General features: G+C 44.4%; 1 protein-coding gene across 4 annotated transcripts in view; it reads right to left on the bottom strand.

Annotated features, from left to right (window-relative positions):
- Positions 1-20,339, bottom strand: part of Sox102f (transcription factor Sox102F) — a 142,901-nt gene extending 122,562 nt beyond the window's left edge. The window contains exons 1-2 of one of the 4 annotated variants that reach the window (XM_070656025.1): positions 19,559-20,339; positions 19,076-19,112 (exon numbers count right to left, since the gene is read on the bottom strand). In XM_070656025.1, the coding sequence (XP_070512126.1) occupies positions 19,076-19,108 (33 nt within the window). In that variant the 5' untranslated portion in view covers positions 19,109-19,112; positions 19,559-20,339. Of the gene's footprint in view, positions 1-259; positions 1,801-19,075; positions 19,113-19,558 lie in introns of those variants that run through there. The other 3 variants (XM_070656026.1, XM_070656027.1, XM_070656030.1) reach the window with 3 other exon arrangements.
- Positions 20,340-20,580: the final 241 nt, after the last annotated feature.

Raw genomic sequence — 20,580 nt, 5'->3', positions numbered from 1 at the left:
AAATGGTAGCATGTGACATAGAATTACTATTCGCATGTGAAATCGCGTAATGATTTCTTTCAAGAAGTCAGACTAAAATATTGCGATTTGCGCGAATTTACGCGAATTTACGTGGGATGTGATTACGAGGGGATCGCGAGCGCGGGAGAACGAAATTTTTCTACGTAAGATGCTTGTAGAGAGACGCAGATTACTCGCAGATAAAGATAACATTTTTGTGAGGATGTTTCTCGCTTAAAGCGAGATGCGTGCAACTCACCGTCAGTTTCAACTGGCTGCTTCCGTACGAGCGAAAGGTTTGTCGCGCGAATTACACATTATTACAAATATCCGTTCGTAATTGATTCCTAATAAAAACGAGGTGGTTTGCAGTGGCTATATCTTTCCGATGGCACCTGACACGAGGTTTTAGTTCCTGCACTGTCGTCAAGGCGTTTCATCCACACTAATATAGTTCACGTTTCTGCTTAGCAATCAAAAAAAGATACCTCGCACTAACACGCGCGATCACAAAAAAAAAAGGTCGAACAAACCGGACGAATCTTTCACGGTGCACTATATACATATACTCACGCTTAAAACTAATTGAGCAATCATCGCGATCACACGGTACATCGAGTTGGTTCTTCGCGTTTGTATCATCGAAATGACTACAACGAAATCAAGAGAGGCTCGCAAACGGTTCAATCACTGGTGCGAAAAAAAAGAGGCGAAAAAAAAAGAGAAATGGATAAAAATGACGAGAAGAATCACTGTGAAAGAAAAAAAAAATTTTTTTTTTTAAGATGTAGAAAAAGCCGGTAACGCGCTTCGAGATAATCAGCCCTTGGCGACTGTCAAAGCCAATGGCGTCACAACACACAGGCAGTTAGCACTGAAATTTTTCACATAAATCAAAACCAATATCTCGTCTATGATTATATAATTTTCTCAAGTAAGATTTATACGAGCTACAGCGATAACTCGAGGCCCATCGGAGCTGGGCTGATCGTGGATCGGGTTGCCCTTTCAGTCCTGCCAAGGGACGCGACGATAACGAGTTACGGCGACAACACCGATGTGGGATCGTATAAGAGTTTGGCGTTCCAGAACAATTAACCACAAAGTCTAATCGCTTTAATTAGGCGTTATCCATAGCCTCCTTCCAATCTAGCCTGCCCTTCTCGTCCGTCGAGATTCGGAGCCTCCTCCGCTTCCTCTCCGTCATCGGATCCTCTTAATTCTAATCTACTTCTTCTTGATCGATTACATCCGACCGTTGTCGATTAAGAGCCACTCGCAGCTCCAATTTGTAAACCTAACGTCGGCCAACGACAGGCACTTTATATCATGATCATCTTTGAACTCTGCGGTTGCGAACGATAAGCGTCCGATCTAAAGATCTTCCTCGAGACAATCCTCTTTCTTGACAATAGATCTATAAATCTTTCTCGGTACGAAGTGGAGAGTCCGCTTACGCGTCTTCAAATTATGTTATTATTGCTAATAGCAAAAGTGATTGACGAGCGCGATTTCCCACGTGTTCACACTGTACTGTCCCGTGCGCGCCTTACTGTCAGAGGGCGCAATACCGGCATGCGCCCCATCGCTTGGCTCTAGGAATATCCGAGCACCGGCCGTGAGACGACGCGGCGGGCTTCTCTCGCCTCGATCACGGGAGCTTCGAACGTTTCTTTTGTTTATTTCGGCACCGGTACGTAACACGCGTGACCGATTAGTCGGAGTAGAGCGGGATGATTTTTGTCCCGATTTCCCTCACGACATCACACGGGCACCGACGCGAAATGTTCACGACACACCAGACGGCGGGAACGGGCGCGAACGAACGGCCACGAACGATGACAATGATAATGATATAACAATAGCGTGCGTTCTCCGCTGGTTCAGATCTTACACTGAAGACCAAGGTACACATACACATGTGTGTCGGCTGGGCCGGCAGGTAGAAGAAGGAGGTAGAGACCAAGAGGTAGGAGGAGGTGGAGTGTGGCTCCGGAGGGAGGGGAGCCCACGCTCTTGTGCACCGGCCGTGCACACAAGCGGCACCCAGGTACACGAACACGAACAAGCACACGTGTGCTTTCTCTCTTTTTCTCTCTCTTCATCTCTCTTTCTCGCACGCCAGTGCGCGTGCACAATGTACCTACACTCTCGCGCAAAGCCTCGCGATCGCGAGAGTGGAATCGGGAGAGCATTCTCGCGCGTTTACGCACCTGTATGCGTCGGATGCTGGGGAAGTGTACGGACCGCTCGCACGTACACTCCGACGCACTGTCTTCCTCGCGTACCCCGTTACATCGCGCCGTGTCGCGCGCGCACGCACGGTATGCATGCGTGCGTGCGCGAGCACGTGTGAGAGGACCGTGTGCCTACACGCTAAGAGACAACGCCATGCCGCGCCGCACACACGGATAACCCGTCGTCCTGGGGCCCCTCATCTCATCCCGCGAGCGCGCCAAAGCACCTCGCTTCACTTACATACGATACGATACGAACGAGCCACAAGGCAGGCAGGTAGCGCACAAAACTAAAGAGACTCGAGAGAGGAGGCGAGACAGTGACGGCGAGAGATCAGGGGGAACGGGATGGAATGAAGAAGATGAGAAACCGGCCGGCAGCGAGAGAGAGAAGCATAAAGAGAAAAGAGGGAGCCGAGACTAACCACTAGAGGTGGAGGTAAGAGAAGAGAGTGACCAGCGCGAGAGAAGAGACGAAAGAAACACAGCCTGCAGTCATGGAGGGGTGTCCGTTGCTGCTTCTGCTACTCCTGATGCTGCTGCTGCCGACGCAGCCGCCGTTGCTGTGTTTAAGCAGCGGATACGCACGCTTTAACGCAGTCGCGCGTGCAATCGTCTCCCTACCCCTGCCCGCGTACCGCCTGCCTAACCATTGCTACCTTCTTCGGGGATGAAAGTCGTTTAGGCCAGGATGACGGATTGTTCGCGGATGATACATGCGCTCATTGACCCAGTCTTCGTTTTCCGTACGGCAAATGAGGCCTCGGTATATTTACTATCTACTACGCCGTCGTAGTACCGGACGATAGATAAATGATACAACGTTCAATTATAAATGTGATTAATCCGTTATTTGTAATACACGAGCATTAATTGTGAATTGTAAATTTTTCTTTATGTCGAAATTATAAATAAATGTTGCAATAATTTGAAAAGAAAGAAAAATAATTGCATGTTTATACTGTTAATTTCTACTACGTCAATATTAAGTAAATTATGCAAGCGTTAATGTCGAAAACAAGAAAAGAAAAGAGAGAGAGAGAAAGAGAGATGATATAGCTGTAAGAATACCAACGTGGGTAGTATCATGTATATCCAGATCAGCCTATCTGTCCCGCCTCCGCCCACGTACTTCACCTGTCATCTCCTCTTATCTCAAAGAATCCGTTCATCCGTCTTTCGAAACCACTTCTCTCCTCCTCGTTCTTTTCATACTTTTTTCAACTTCTTGATGAAGAGCATTTCGAAAGATAAATACTAGGAAATGGATAAAGCCGTTGTCAAAAAATTACAATTATAATTACAACTTAAAAAAAATGTTATCTTGGTAATCTTAGTTGTCTGATTATTCTAAAAATGTGCGCGACTTTTCTTTTCTTTTTTTTTTTTTTTTTTTTAAGTAGGCGAAAGTAAAAATAAAAAAAGATCTGGAGACAATAACGCTCTGTTATTCATCAAACATTTCTCGACTCGTCGCAGAACAACGTGCGTCGACAATAGCACTACCGTTACATAAATCGAATTACTCAACACCGAAGCATTACACAACTGTGTTTGCGCACGTCGATCGTGCCAAAGTGATTTGTTTGTACGCAATTTAGTACATCTGTGCGCGCGGCCTTCGCCGAGCGATTCGTACGGGTTCGAGCATTCAAAGCGCACAGATAAAATGTACGGAAAAGTAGCGGAAAGTTCCTCGGACGGTGCTTCTTTATTTCCCTGGACCGTTGCATCGTTCGCCATTAAGGTGAATGCGATTTGCATGCGCTTCGCGAAAAAGGAGAGGAGAGGAGATGGGCAGGGGAGGCAGGGGCGCGGGGTAGGAGGCTTTTGATTTATCGTCTCTGCTGCCGCCCTCCTTCGACGTTCCATGCAGCGCGCGCGATCTGTTGCGCCACGTTGCGTTCCAATTTTGAGTTCCACCGGCGCATAATGAATCGGTATGCAAATCCTCGAATAGGGATCATAACTCATTCGTGCGATATCGTGTTCTCACACGTGGTCAATCGGGCATACGCTTCGCGGGTCCGGCACGACATTGCGCGGCGACGCAGCGCGACGCGACTCGACGCTGGCAGACCGAGCGGAGAAGATAAGGGCACCGAAGACCGGCCGCGGCAATTACAAGCGCGTACACATACACGCGCATGCACGCATGCCGCGACGATATTCGATGTAAAGACGCGGAGGAAAAATCCCAGTCAAACTGACAGGTGTGAAATATGTGGCCGAGACCGTGTAAAAATATCGGCCCACCGGCGTCCCTGTTTAAACGTTCATCGCACGGGTGCGAAACCCACTCACGACCGGATTTTCCAGCTGCGCGTTGTCGTCTGAGTTTCTTCAACGTTACGGATTTTTCGTCAATTAAACGAACAGATTTATGTATCGAGGATTACCACGTGTGAACAAGTATGTTAAAACGTAGAAACGGTAAATTTCCTAGTACGAAGTTCATAGATGAATTGATCGATCGATCAATTTTCTTAATTAATTGGACTAATTAACTTTGTTGTCAAAAGATAAAGAGAAAAAAGAAAGATAGAGAGAGAGAGAAGAGGATGAGGCTTCGCTTTCCAACATGATACAATAACAAGAATTCCAAGTTGAACATTGTGCAGAAATGAGACGAGCGTACGAACCAGTATCTTTAACGTATGTGAGAGAGACGACATACGCCGCGGTGGCACTCGTTCCGGTACCGAAGGACACTCCCGGGATAGCACTGCAATAAGATGGAAATACGCCTTTCGTTCGGGGCCGGATTTATCGCGTGCTTCTCGGACATTAACGGCCCAAAGTGTCAAGGGCGACTGAGCTTGTTACAGCGCGGATGCTCCGGCTCTATCAGTCGCCGAACATTGACGGGAACCAGCGAGAAAGAGACGCGGATAGACAGATTGAAAGCAGCAAAGAGAGGAGTACGCGGCGATCGGAGGGAGCGATGTAGAGAGATAGACCTGAGTAGGCGAGAAAGACGGAGAACGACACACAGAAGTGGAGAGAACGAGAGGGAGGAGGAGGCGGTGGAGACGGCGAGGCGTAAGGGTTCGTTCGAAAAGCAGGGTACCCGTGTCCATTGACCGTAGGTACGCCAGTGTCGACCGCATCGATAATTCGATAAAGTGTCCTCACATTACCCTATTGATTGCTCCATTGTCCCCGCGACGCTTCTCGGCGATGGCTTCATCGAGGCTTTCAGCCCTTGGTTCGATGCCTCGGTCCTACTTCCTTAGTCTCGCCGGCGGACTCGCTTGTGTGCGCGATGTATAACGACTAGGTTCTCTTCTCGCGATTGATTAAACGTAACGGTTCCAAGGTGGACATTGTTCGCGCGCGAGAAATATAGCGCCTCGAGGTAATTCGCGATGAGCAGCGATCGATTAAAATCTATATAAATTTATTTCTACCCTCGTCACCGTAAATTCACGAACGCGACTTGATCAGCACGTAAATCTTAAGAAAAAAAAAAAAGAAAGAAAAAATTATGTTAGCCTGTGTTTCGCAGAGACCGACAGTGAATTATATTACTGAAAGAATCAAGCCTACGACACGTAATTGGATTACATTGAAATTAATGATTGGAGATAGTGACCGATCACTTTTTTTCGATGCGCTTATTATGTTGTTCTTTGGACCGCATTTTGGACGTAGATTCGTTGATACCTCGCAGGCGCAGGATGCTTGCATCTGGTTCCTAAACTTCATATATCAACGGCCACGCGAGCGTACGGCCGGATCTCTCGTGAAATCGGCGATCGATTATACCACGAAAGAAAGGTGGCGAGGGGGAAAGGAGGCGAGGAGAGATCCAGACCTTCGCTGCGTGCCTGAATCCTAATTGAATCGTCAGGACGTTCGAGAGAGAGAGAGAGAGAGAAAGAGTACTGGCCCTCAGGATATCGACTGCTGACATCAAGAATGTGACAGATAATCGGACATCGTGTCCCTTCCAGAAACCCTTAGCGTTGAAACTTGGATCGATCGAACTCGCGATTTCCATAAATTATCTATCGGACCATCGCAATGCTCGCTACTTCGTATGCTTCATCGATAAAATGTATAACACGCGGTTAATAATTGAATATGTTTATACTTCGCGCACATAAATTATGCTAATATAAAGCTATTTATAAACGATCTGCTTTACAAATTCGTCCCCTGGGAGAAAAATATATTGTCGAGATACACGTATTTTTACCACGCGAATGAGTAGACCGTGCAAACGTTGAGCTGTACCGTATTTTTTTATGGAGTCTAAACAACATGCCGAGTATTGACGTGAACAAGTTGATTTTGACATGTGCATAGTAATTAAATTATCCCAAGATTCGACTACCGGTTCTGCGTGCGAGGCGTCGACTCGCGCATCTCTCAGTGATCGTCTGTAGCTATTCGGGAATCTTTTGACACTGGCCGAGGCTATGTGTAGTCGTGGTGTTCGTACCTGTTCCTGTGGGCGGGACCCGGCATGCCATTCTATTTCAGCCCGGCTTTCATTCATAACTTGGGTTTTTAATAGCTTGCCGCAGTGCCTGTGGCGACGATGTTACTCCCAGTTCCCTCGCCTTCTCTCAACATTGACCTCTCCAACGCGCGTGAACCGAAAATCGTTCTCCACATCGAACGCGGTCTCTATTCGAGGTAGATCAACACCCGATTACCTTTCGTTCTCCGCCATTTAACTGTTAATCAACTTTCGCACTGCGATATTCTAAATCCTTTGGCGCGCAATGGAGAACGTTAATTAACACGGAAATAAAATAAATAAACGTCGCATTTCAGGCGAATATTTCTTCCGTTATATGACATTTAAATGTATTATATCTTGTCATGTTTCCGTATCGCGTGATATTAAATACCTAATATGATGTAAAGCAATATGAGAAAATTCTCTCTTTTTATTATTATATAAAATGTCAATCATTTTTTTTTTTTTTATATTCAACTTTTTATCGCAAATATTCGATAATTACAAATATATTTTGTGTTAGTATTCATGTAATTTCCGTGTCTTTAGATAAAAGCGAAACAGTAGCAGACAATAATACGGCGATCCCGATAATAATATTGAGTTCACGGGTGAATCTTTTATGGAAGAAACGGCATTTTAATATGTTCATATTAAATATTGAAAGGGGAGCAAAAAGCGGATGTGTAATTCCACGGAATATGCTTTCGAATGAAGCTGTCAATGCATCCAGAATGATCGATATGCACGTATCTGTCTACGAGGCAAAATGCGACAACCCACTCACACATATCCATGTACGGATGGCACGCGGCGAGATCTCGCGATATTCGAGCTCGTATATCAAACTGAATTATTTATTATCCCCTGACTCAATACATTTTCTCGCATTTTCTTCATGCGCGATGCAGGATTGTGAACCTGCACCAAGACACGTATTTGCTTGTAATTATACCATAAAATCCCACGTATTATTTATAATTAGAAAAAAATGAATATATCGACGTGCATTCGCTGCAACATATTGGCATTGAAGATAACGAGCATTGCATTATTTCCTATCAACAGTTATTCATTACGACTAACGTTACGCCTATCGGTTTTTGTCGCAGATGCGGACGTTTCGAACAACAAATCATTCTCACTTCTCGAAAGTGTAGCTCTCGTAAGCTGATTAATCCTATCGAGTATATATCCGAAAGGGTTTTACACGCGTCATGGAAAGCCTAGCTCTTTCGGGGCATCGCCGAGAAGAACGAGAATACTGGGAGAATACCCGAACAAAGAGGATAGGTAGGCAGGAGAAAGATGCATGGTGCAGGAGGAGGAAGGACGGGGCTCGCGAAGGTGAGGGCGACGCCACGAGGCTTATAAATAGACACGCGGATAATCACTCAGGATTTATGGTAACCACGGATTATCAAGTTGTACAAGGGGGTATATTTCATATTCGCGACGTTACCTTATTTCAATGGGGGAATACCTGTTCCGCGCGTTACAAACTACATGAACGTGCATACACGGGGCGACATATGTATTGCATCGTGAACGCTCGAACGTGTATGCGTGTATTTACCCGCGTGCTCGCACATCACTAAGCTGACTCGAGAAGGCATCCAGGTGCCCCGTTCTTCTCGCTCCATCTTCGCCCACCCCTCCCCCTCCCCCCCTTTTCGCCGCACCCGTCTCAAAATTATTCCCACGTTCAGCGACTACAAAAATGCCCAGCCACTTTTCCGAGAGAACGATCCTCTGACCGATCACCGGCGACATAGTACACCGACTCGATATCCGTTCTCGAGATTAGAACGGGGACTCTTAACGGGCGCGGAGATGTCGTTGGGTGTCGCCCGTCAGAGCTGGAATTTCGAAACCACTCGACCGAAAGGATGAAATTGCAACCCCCGATAAGGAGACGCGACATCGAAGAAGAAAGAGGCAAGAGCTACTAAGGAGATGGCGTAAAGAATAATGGCTAATTCTTTAATCTATGTGTGTAAGAAACGTAATGTTTCTGATTCGAATAAACATTGCGCTGAGAAGATTACATCAGATATTACAATTTTGCAAAACAGCGAATCGTTATTTTTAATTTTGTTTCTTTTTTTAACGTTAATTATTTTTAAATAAGAGGGATCTAGCTTTTATCAATACGATAATATTAAAATGTTTTTAAAGTACGATTGAAAAGACGTACCGCGAAAAGACCGCCGGTATAGATAACGCAATCTCGATAATATCTGTCAATGAGAAAAGCAAGCAGAGTGACTCACAGCTTTGTTCATCTCCCGATTGTCTTCGCGGTTGCTACGACCTCCCCCTTCTCCCCCCCCTTTTCAACCGAGTGACGCTTCCGATGAGCCTGTCTCTTCCGTTATTAGCCATCGGTGGAATCACGAGTTATGGTAGACAATGAGTTCATCGGTTCCGGATGAAGGTGCGCCGTACCGGCTTCGATAAATGGAGAGACCTGTCCGCGGCGATCGCCGGCTTAGCTCCTCGTCGGCCCGTACGTCGTTCGCGGCAATTACTGGCGGCCGAGCCCCGCGCAAGAGGAAAAGAGAGGCAGCGTGCACACGAGTGTACGAGACTTTAAACGCGAGTCAACGCTGTCGGCGAGCCGACAGAGGCATCGCGTGTACGGCAGATAGTATCGCCGAGATGCAACAATAGAGCCAAGACCGCCTAACCCTCCCTCCCCGCGCCTCCTCTCTCTCTCTCTTCACGAAATATTCCCACAGTCCAACCTCACACACGCCGGATTAACGCACCCACTGGGCTTCCCATTGTCAACCCGCGTAACCAATACACGCGCATATGCGTATGTCGACCGCGCGGCCTCACAATACCCCAATATTCCTCAATCTAAAATGGCCCGGCGTCTCCTTACACGATTGTTAAAGCCGGCTTCCATTATGCAGCGAGGCCCTTGGACCCTCGGATCGGATTGCTCCGATTTTCACTATCACCGACGGTTGTACCATCACCAGACGTATCGCGGCATTATTGTTCACCGTCAAGAACCGCGTAGTCAGCCTGATCGCGGCTGCACTCCGTTACAACCTCTCGGATTACGTTGGACGAAAGTTAAAATTAATGCAAGCTTTATTCAATTATATTTAGATATGATATGAGAAAAAGATTATCGTAACTGACACTTAAATTGAAAAGCCTTTTAACTAGCACCGTTACGCGGTTCGACTCGCGGTAAACGCGGTTGATTCACGATCTTCGACCTTGCAGGTCGTACCTGAAGTAAATTATTTAACACCGCGTGTGGAAAAATTCGTGGGATAACTTCTGTCAAAAGTTGTGCTCGCGCAAAATATGCTCGCGATATGCGCAAATATATTAACTCGCATAAAACATGAATAAATAGTAATTAAAATAGTTAAAAAAAAAGACGTCTTTTCGTATCTTTGCGTATTTAAGTAAATCGTTTATATTAATTATATGTGAATACTGGGTTCGTGTTATCTAAAGTCACGATTCGCAAATAGACGGACAGGAAATAACTACAGAATATTGTCATCAAGAAGAAGACATAGCATGCGAGATGAACAAAAGAGCGGCACTTAAGAACTGGAGGTTTAATTACCTCTTTCTCGTCTTGATTATTGTCATAATTCTTGGAACGTGCGGAGACAATTATCAGACAATTAAATAATTAATATTTACTAGTTACCCCCGGAAATATACTGGCAAATAAAATTTTTAAGCAACAAATAATTATTTTACTTTAATTAAAAAAAATAATCTTCACCTACTTCTCTTTCTTTTTTTCTTCTAACCAAATCGGAAAGCTAGATCCATCTTTAGATACTATTGGATTATTAATGATTAAGAGCTTTCAAAACTTAATGAAAAGTCGATATTCCCGGTCAATGTTCTCGTATTTATCAGCAACATTTTATTTTTATCGAAGATGGTTATTAATCGAGCAATAATCCGGTACCGCGTGAAAGCTTCTTTCATTACATACACTTCGGATTATGTACATTCCTGTTCAGCCGATTTACCGGAGAATTCTATATGTACGTTCTTTAAGTATGAATAAAATTTTTCCAGCGGCAATCCATAATAGGTAACTGTCATCGGTTTTAATGGCAGGATCGATATAATTTGCGAGAATTAAATATAATCGCCACAATAATATCCATAAGTATTGCAGAATACACGCGCATGATATTTCAAATATTTAATTTGGATACTTAATTTTTTATGTGACAAAAATTCGTTCCAGAAAAAAAAAAATCTCTGCAGTTTCAGTCAATTAAAATATCACGTTATTATCCACGATATGTAGAAACGGGCTATCTTCGTAATTTGTTTTTTATATTGTCGTAAGGAGAAATATCAGTTTTAGATAGGAAATAATTGACTTTAAATGGAAACTGCCAATAATAATGAAACTAATCAGAAAATGAAATAGAGAGATAAACGTGAAACCTCATCTATACATATACAAATTATAAAAAAGGATGAAAGTGCAATTACAAATATATTTTATAGCTCGATATTAGTGGCGATTCACAAGAATTCATGGCGAAAGCAAATCTCAGCCGCTGCTCATAATTATATCACCGCCGTTTTAAGTTTTAATGTTGGAAGCAGCGAGCCTGCAATGGTTAATGATCCCTCGCAGCGGTGGGAAAACATTAATGTCGAAAGTACTTGAGAAGTAATTGATCAAAGGGAAGTTATTAACGGCGTCAAGCGGAATTGTAGACATAACGCCAAGTACATTTAAAGAATCGCATAGTTAAATATGCCATACTTCCATGGCAATATTAAATAGTTGGTCTCACGAAATAAAAAAAATAAAAAAAATAAAAATAAAAATTGTGAAGCAACAAAATTAATTTAATAAATTTCCTGCCTACTGTAATTACACTTTTGCTCTTGCAAAATAATTTGTCAAAGTAAAAACTAAAACTTATTCCTGCTATTTATCCGTAAATATAACTTAGGTATTATCAACCAAGTGTACAGCTAAAGAAAGCCCTATAAGTCACGTTAAAAGATGCAACATCTTTGAGGTTCGAATTATGACCGGTTTCCTGAGAGAATCCCTAATGACACGCGAATAAGACAATTTACGCACACGTGAGAGTGCAAGATGGGTAATACCGCGTTGCTTTACGGCGACATGCCTACCAAGTGACCGGCCGTGTTCGGCGTTTCACGAACAAATCGGAGAGCGTCATGCTGGCACCCGAGTTCTCCGACAAGCGGGATCGAAGAAGGGACGCGAGCACAGCATCAGCTCGCTGTTAAAGAGAGGAAGAAAAAGAAAAAGCAGAAGAGGCTGAAAGCATTGTTCCGTTCCTTGCGCGCCTTTCTCCGAGTTCCCCCGCGTTTTTTTCTGTTCCCCCACATTTCATACCGGTGCACCATGCGGTACCTTCTCCCCAAAGCCACCTCAAACGCACCGGCCCGTGCTCAGGTGTGCTCCATTGTTAGCCGCCCTACATATCGCGTACCACGGTCTCGCGTTTTGCCCTCTTTATTATGTGTTTGGCCATTATAACCAGGGAGAAGAAAGAGCAAAGAGAAAGGGAGAGCAGGAGAGAACATAGAACACGGACATACACGCATGAATACACGAAAGCGAAGGATCAAGTGGCATTGTGACCTCTTCAGACACAATGTTGTCTGTCCACTTTGGTGTATCTCGTGCAGTATTACGATACTCGAATTGCAATTTTCAGTACATAATCGTTCACGCGTGTAACAGTACGGGCTAAAGTTAAATTGTTATTAAAATTTAACTACATTGTAAAAACAGTTTCAATAAATTAATTGTTAAAATTTTTTTTTTTTTAATTAATTTGCTTTTTTGCTTCTAAATATATTTTTCACAGTTCTCTCTCGCTCTCCCTTCCTTATAGAAGCCTCGCAATTAAATTAGCATTAATAGACACGCGCACAAAGAAAAATAAATATTGATTTGACGAAGTAGACAGCGAAGCCTGTACGTTGTAAATGAAAACTTACGTATCTCCAACTTCAGTATAAAATACTAAATGTAAAATAAAATATCTTTACTGAAAGAAGATCAGAAATTTTTCTCGTTGCTTTTGAACCCCGCGCAATGAGTAAACTGGGCAAAGGGACGGGTTTCATTTTTGCATGCTGAAACGCTTACATAATATCCGCCGCGGTACGCGACGCGTTTTGTTGCTCGATTTGCGGAAGCGTTGCAGCGATACACGAAGCACGGCTCTTTATTACCGCGTACGCAAGCACGTGGGATACGCGCTTTTTTGAACAAACACAAGATTTCCCTCGGTTTCCAGTACTCGGCGGAATATTCAGCGCGAGAAAAGGGAGAAAGGGAGGCGAGGAGGCTTACTAAGAGCTAAAGGGATTTACGGGATGCTCGGCGTGACCTTAAGGTCGCGGCGTCAAAAAATTACTAAATTATTTAAGACTCCCCTAGCCACGTCGGTGCTTGTTGCCGGATGATTTATTTCGACTATCATGATGCATAGCTCCGGTATCCAATATTGTAATACGTTTTGCATACGTGCACGTATCATTGTCGACGGTCGTAGCCTAGCGATTGAAACACTACCCGGGCTATATCTCAACAAGTTGGTCGGGCGTTATGAATACCTGTTCCGCGCGGCATTATGTTCCCGGTGGTAGAACAAGTCGGGCTCGGAGGAAAGGGTGCGCGGGAAGAAGATGCTCGCCCGTGATCGCTGGATCAGAATTCCGTGTTATTGCACTCGATGACGAGGCGGACTACAAGTTATAGGTCCAATTCCTCTCTTCGCGGACGCGCTTATCGTTCTCGTCGCGCGCGTCACCGCGACGAGAAAACGCAAACGGTTTTTCTTATATCGGCTGTAATTTGCTCGTGACGATCCGTGTGAGGAACGAGAGCAATCGTTCGGTTTATGAAGCGCCCGAACGAGCTCATATTACCGCGGCAAATCGGGTGCAAACATTTCACGTTATTAATTGCTGTTTTACGAGTGCGGCCCGACGGTATCGACGGCGAGTACCGAGAAATCTGCCCAGGGCGCAATTAAATGGGCTCGGTATTAATTAACATTAAAATACGCTCTAATAATTAATATTAATTACTACGATCCTAGGGCTACTATAAATGTTTTAACTAAAACGAGTTTTGCCTATTATCTTTCGCACGATATTATCCCGCGGCATGCATATGATTACATGAATAAACGACCAATCACGTACGTCATAAAACTGAATTTAACTCTACTTTTCTAATAAGTATCACTTTCTATTGTTACACTATTTTCCCCTCACTCTTATAATTTTATTTTTCAAAGTTCGATAAAGTTTTTAGATCCATAAAGGTTAAAACTAACGTGTTAAAAACCGACATGTTCAAACATTTAATTGCAGTACATCTCGAGTATTCTTCTTACATTGTATATCAACGTCAAGCTACTCGGTATATCAACGTACACGGTACTCGGTGGAGTTCCCGCTCGCCCCCGTCCCTCTTGAAATTTTTCGCTCCACTCGCCCACTTGCTTCACTTTCACGCAACGAGCCACGCTACCGAATGCATCGTTTCTCCCGCGTAGGCGACTCACGAGAAGCAACGTCTCGACGACGTGTTACGCTCACGGAATTTACGCTTCGGGATGTCGAACCGGGGGATTGATGCAAGTGCGATCGAGATCGCGTTATAATTTTGCCCGAAATTACACAGACGCCTACGTAAAAGTACTTTCGACTCACGCTCGGGTAATCTGCTCGCGCGCGCGTATTCATTTTCAGCGCAAAATATTAAACGTCGATGTCGCGATAATTTTTCAAGGCCGCTCGGCGACGTGATTACGGCGCGGCTAATGTTCTTCAAAACGCGCGTTCGCTCTGCTTTTCAGTAACGCTAACCGAGTTCGAAAGTAGTTAAGAAGATTCTAACGAGATACCGGTCGTTACGCGAGCCTCGCCGAGTCCCGACGCGTATGCGACTCTCGCTGCGTTTCGTTAACGATCCCCATTCCGCGCAAGGTCCAGGTGGAAGCGGTGAAATGAGGTTTTGCCGGTCGTCGGACTTCATGCGTTGTGCTCGCGGTTCTTACATGTTTTTCCGCGTAAAGTATGCGCCCGGCTAATGGCTCCGCGGAGAACAGATATTGCATGGAGACGCTCGGTCCCTGCGGTAAGGTGCCACGGCAGGCAATTAATTCCTCCGGTTGGACTTCCGTATCGAAAAGAGATAAACGCCAGACGTTCTCGGTCGAGAGACCTTACGATCGTATATTACCGTGCAGTTTTGTAGTTTTGAATAAGCACTTTGGCGGAGGGGAAGGGGGTTTCGACTTCTTTCGAGTTCTGATAGGATATCGAATACCCGAGAAAATATTAATTGCCGATAAAGCCGTGGAGTTTTGTATCGAAACGTAATTGAAAATATAAAAAACACAATTTTATTTTTACAATTAAAAAGATTGTATCTTTATATTACGCTGTTTGTTTTTTTTGAGCGAGTAATATTGACGAGATGCACTTTCAAAAATATTACAGATTTTTTTTTTTCGAAAAGATATAGTACACGAATTTTTTGCTTTTTATTCACGACCGTGCATCCGCAGTGAATTATATTTATACGGTAGCTTAAGACAGCTGTTTCCTTCGGTAAAAAAAAAAAAAAAAAAAAAAAAAATTAACGATTCGTATCATGTTTCTGCATTAAGATCGTATTAAAATCCTCGAAGCCGTTTTCGCGGTCATTTATGTGTTACTTCTGCAACAAAGTATGCACGCGGTTAAATCGCGCGCATCGTATTGCATCGCCGTATCTGAATACTCGCGTGCACAGCCGCGCCTATTTATAGTTGTCTTTTTCAAAAAATCCGTAGCTGTACCTTTACCCAGATACATTATCCGCCAAGGTGCGTGTACCTGTGCCTAGTTACTCTGAAAACGCGCTTTACACGTCACCGGTTGGGACGGTCCGGTGCGGAACGAGCGGACTGGCGCCAAGTCGATGTCACTACCACGTATTCGGCCTCACAAGGACGGTACACACGTGCGTGCGCACTAGCGTGTCCCGTGTACTCGAACCGGATGCCTTAGATTCCGCGCGGCTAATTAACTTTGCGTTATGGTGAATCTCCAGTTGAATTTAGCCTCGCTTCGCGATTGCGAGCGACGATTATCGGGTTTCCTAGGGCAACGTGGTAGCGCGAAAAAAGAGAGAGAGAAAGAGAAAATAGAAAATTCGCGCGGTGCTCGTCAGAAGTAGCGGCGACCGTAATTGCTCTGCTCGCGTAACGTCTTACTCTCCGTGTCGATCTGAATTACTAATCGTCCTGCGCCTCGAACAGACGGCGGGGTGAGCGTGCGGCGCGAGCGAGTCGATCGACGGCGGTCGGAATCACGCGGGAGTCGCTTTTAAGGAGATACGCGTTAGAGGTTCGATGACGGGGCGACAGGCGAAATGGATGGCGCGTAATTGCGTGCCGCGATAGCAGAAGAAAGTAAATTTACGGACGGCCCGGCCGTAAATTGCGCGCCGGCGAATTGTGCGGACGTACGCCGGTACGTGAGAGGTGTCCACGCGTCAGCGAGGCGATTTAAATGCGCGGTAATTACTGATTAACGGAGGAGGATCGCCGATTTCTCACTTCACGCTGCTCCAATAATTTCGAATGGCGGGGTAACGCTGACGGGACGATTCGGTCTATTTCGAATTTGTCACCCAATTAAATAAGTAATTCCATTCTCTCTTGCGCCACCAGTGACGATGCAAACTTGTTATTAGCAGTAATTGATAAGAAAGTCTTCCTCTGACATGTAGATTACTATTGACGTATCTTCAACGTGAATTCCATTTTTAGATAATCGTGCGGGGAACTCGTTATGTAGAAAAAGATTCAAACGTGGAAAAAAAATTTGAAAAGCTTATTGATTGGTTGTTTTAGAATTTTTCTTCGGAAAGTTTTTAATAATTCAACTAACCAGACGAGTCGTAGCACGCTTTCACGTTATTCCGTCGCGTGATATTAAGATGTTATTAGTAATCTGAAATTAGTGATCCAAGATGCGAAATAGAATTTAACTATTTACATTTCTTCGAACGAAATCTTGTAAACGGATATTGAGCGAAAGTAGCTGTTTTGCATCGATTAACGTTCGAGTGTATCCAGTCTCGATTCGAAATCTCGTTCCTCCGTAAAACACGCGATCGTAACTTCGACAGCGCACAGTTAATTCTTAATAGACGTCAAGGTAGAGATACGCGCCGCTTGTGACATTCACCTATGTGAAACGGAAAATGAGTAAGATGCGTTCTTCACGCGCGCGATATCTTGATCGGGACTGATTTGTACTTCGCTGATTGAAAAAAATGCCGTTGTAGATTCGTCGTTCTTACCGGCGTGCACGGGAGCGTCGAACGTCCGTTAAGCGGAGACGAAGTCGCTCGTGGCAATCGTGACTAATGTGACGTCGTTACCGTGATTAACATATTAATCGCACGATAACGATCGTGTGGGTGCCGCGTACGGCTTCACACGCATCTCGCATTCTGAACTTTCTCGCGTAACGAACAAAAAAAAAATCGCCGACCACGCGGAATACGTGCACGTAAATCATCGCGACGAACGATTCTTATTTATTATGAAGTGGGCGGATAAGAAGATATGTGTCAAGTTCTTTAGCAGTCGTTGGATTTACGAAGGTCGTCATTAATGCGCGATCGGAGCGTTAATGCGGAGTCGCGCAAAGAACAGAATCGACATCTTATTCTGCGTACAAAAAGATACGTACAAAAAGATTTTTTATTTTTTTTTCTTTCTTTCTTTTTTCAACACGCCGCAGAACCCACGGACATTAACTTACGTCGCGCAAAGCAGGAGTCCGAACGTTATTAAGTCCGAGAACGAAGAGTCGTCCAATGCGTACATATCGAACGCGAAGCGTGAGAATTCGTCTCGCGGAAATCGCGGCGAAGATCGTTCGGAATAAACAACAAGACGCCGTGCGCGTTTTCTCCTCCCTTCTCTCTCAACACACATCGTCCGGCGTTGAACTCTGCGTCGCGATGTGACGAGACAATCGGAAAAAGAATGGCACATGCCGCGGTGCGATTGTACTTTCACTTCGATACCGCGATTCGATTGTAAATATACGCGGCGAGAAGAAATCCACGAGCCGGCAAAGTGCAGACGGATAGATAACCCCGACGGCGTAGAGGTATAACGCGCCGTTGTTTATCGGCAGTTTCGTTTCCCGTTCGTTCTTCCTGCGAGAATCAGCGCCGAGGACCGTGGAAACCGCGAGTGATATATGTTAGGTTGCACGAGACGACGCTGCTTGGCGCCAACAAGGTAGATACTTCGTGACACTAGGGGGCGAATGCGTGTGTCGTGCGAGGACGGTGTTTGTAAAATTATACGGTATTGCATTTTGTCGGGTTGGAAAATGGTAAGTGATAAGCCGAGCGAGAGCGGTTTCGCGGCTCGAGTCAAATAGATACTGGCATCGATTGGAGATATCGTTGCTTGCGCAACAATGATGTAGACGATTCTCGCGTTGCTTGTACATTTCGTTAAATAAAAAACGGAAAGTGAGAGGAAAATATCGTGTAATTAAACAGTGTTATAAATGAAGCCATTTCACGGCCCTATCAACGGTCGAAATTATTATCTTGCGCAGTAACAATTCCGCGACGTTTAATTTAAGTATTTGCATTTTGCGAAGTTGAAAGTTATGAGTTAAAGCGTTAATTAAATCATCCTTTTCAATGTGTACGTGTAGTCAAACGAGATTATCATCACCGGATCGGCATTTAGCGGCGGGACATTTATAGCTAATAATAAAAGAGGATTGCTTAATTGATGCATTGGTTTTTACAAATCGGCGATTAGCGTCGCGCAAGGTACGAGGAAATGCAATATCGAGAAAAACTTTACGTACTCTCCGCTGGCGCGGCTTTCATGTGAATTCTGAAATCGCGACTCATTCAACGAGATGGAAACCGATCAAACCACGAGCTATTCGCCCGTCGATTATTTACGAATTGGTCGCAATAGTTTTTGACGTGCTGGTTATTTATGCAAATCGTATTTGTTTCACTTAATCCCGCAGTACGCTAATTTAGCTCAATCGGACGCGCGTACTGGTTTATCACTCATAATGTTGCTCCCGCAAATAGTTTCAATATAATTTGGCAGCAAGACAGAAAGTTTAAATATAAAAATCTACTATAAAATAACCTGATGGAAATTTACGTGGTTTTATATAGGGAGTGCGTGCTTGTAATATTCTGCTTTGATAATCGCGCATTTTTGAACAACACGATTATATACGTGACATAATTAATACAATTCTCATAGTCTTTTAAAAGATAAAAAAAAATAATCAGACTCACCAGCGATGCGCAGCGGTGGAATAATGACTGCATTAATCTGTAACATAAAAATATAATCCACATTAAATTCAGAAATAATTATAATATAACATTTCTAAAAATTACCCCGCGAGTTGAATTTTCCATTTGTCTCATTTAAACAGATATTTCATAAAATAATTATATAATTTCCGAAAGAAGATCCTTTCATCAAGTACAACAATTTTCATTAAATCTAATAAAAATTTAATATTTTTTTAATGTAAAACATTTCGAAAGTCGAGAGAAGGAAACTGAGAGAAAAATTAAAAAGGCATAGAAGTAAAAATAATTTGGTGATCTGGAGAGGAAAAGAAACTGAAGAACAATGATAAATCGGACGCGTTAGTAAAAAAAAATCCAGCAAAAAAAAAACAGAACGAAGTAAAAATATTTAATAAAATTTAATAAAAAATAAAAACAAAATAAATAAAAATAATATTATCAAATAATAAATTTTGATACCTATGGGTTGTTCCACCGACGCACGATGCCTCCCCGGGCCTCCACCTCCTCTCAGTTTTTGTGTCGCTCCTTTGCAGCTCTCACACTATCGCAGCATAACCGCATATATCGCACTGCCTGACGAGGAACACGGTTAAGGACGATCGCGTGTACGACGCCTCCGCGACGTCTGGTACGACACTCCCGGAACGCGACGATGACGGCCACACGGAACGCGTACTTCGTCGTATCGCGAAACGGGACGAGACGTTCGAAAAAGGCGGAACTGTACTGAATTGCGACGCGTGAAACACCACCGACACGAGCATCTGTCTCACGACGTACGCGGCGGGTACTTAACATGGCAGCGCAATAGACGATATCCCGCGACTCGACCCGCGACGAACCTCAAGCGGTAGTCACCTTCACGACAATGATACCGAATGTTCTATTTATGTTCTTTCTCACTCCCGTGCCAGCGCCCAAAAGTTATGCCGCTCTCATTCCTCTGGTCATCGGTTTAATGTCCTTCGCAGCATTCACATTGTCATTGCATGACCTCATATACCGCACTTCTATCGAGAAACACGGTTAAGGACGATCGCGTACCGAGTATAAAGATACGATTCTCTCGCCACGCTTGGCACGATACCCTCGGAACACGGCGATGGCAACAACTACGGTCATACGAAAAGCGTTCGCCACCGTGTCGCGAGACGGGACAGAACGTGCAGAAAAAGTGCGACTAAACCGAATCGCGAGGTGTGGCTCACTGCCGACACCGGCAACTGTCGCGATGTCCGGGACGAGCACAACATGGCGGCGCAATATGGCTGACTCTCGCGAGTAGACTCGAGATTCGACTTTCATGAGCGACTCGCTTGCAACCTACCTCATGCGATATCAGCTTCACATCGGTCGTGCCGCCGATTGCTCTCAATTAAACTTTCGAAATCTCGTGCTAGCAAACACGAGTATGCTCTATACCATCTTCCCACCTCGTCTTGTAATAATTGACCGAAAAAATGTACACGAGTCGAAAA

This window comes from Cardiocondyla obscurior, linkage group LG04 (genome assembly GCF_019399895.1).
Source record: "Cardiocondyla obscurior isolate alpha-2009 linkage group LG04, Cobs3.1, whole genome shotgun sequence".
NCBI classification, from domain to species: Eukaryota; Metazoa; Arthropoda; class Insecta; order Hymenoptera; family Formicidae; genus Cardiocondyla; species Cardiocondyla obscurior.
Note: the sequence above shows the minus strand (reverse complement) of the source record. Positions and strands in the feature narration are given on the sequence as shown.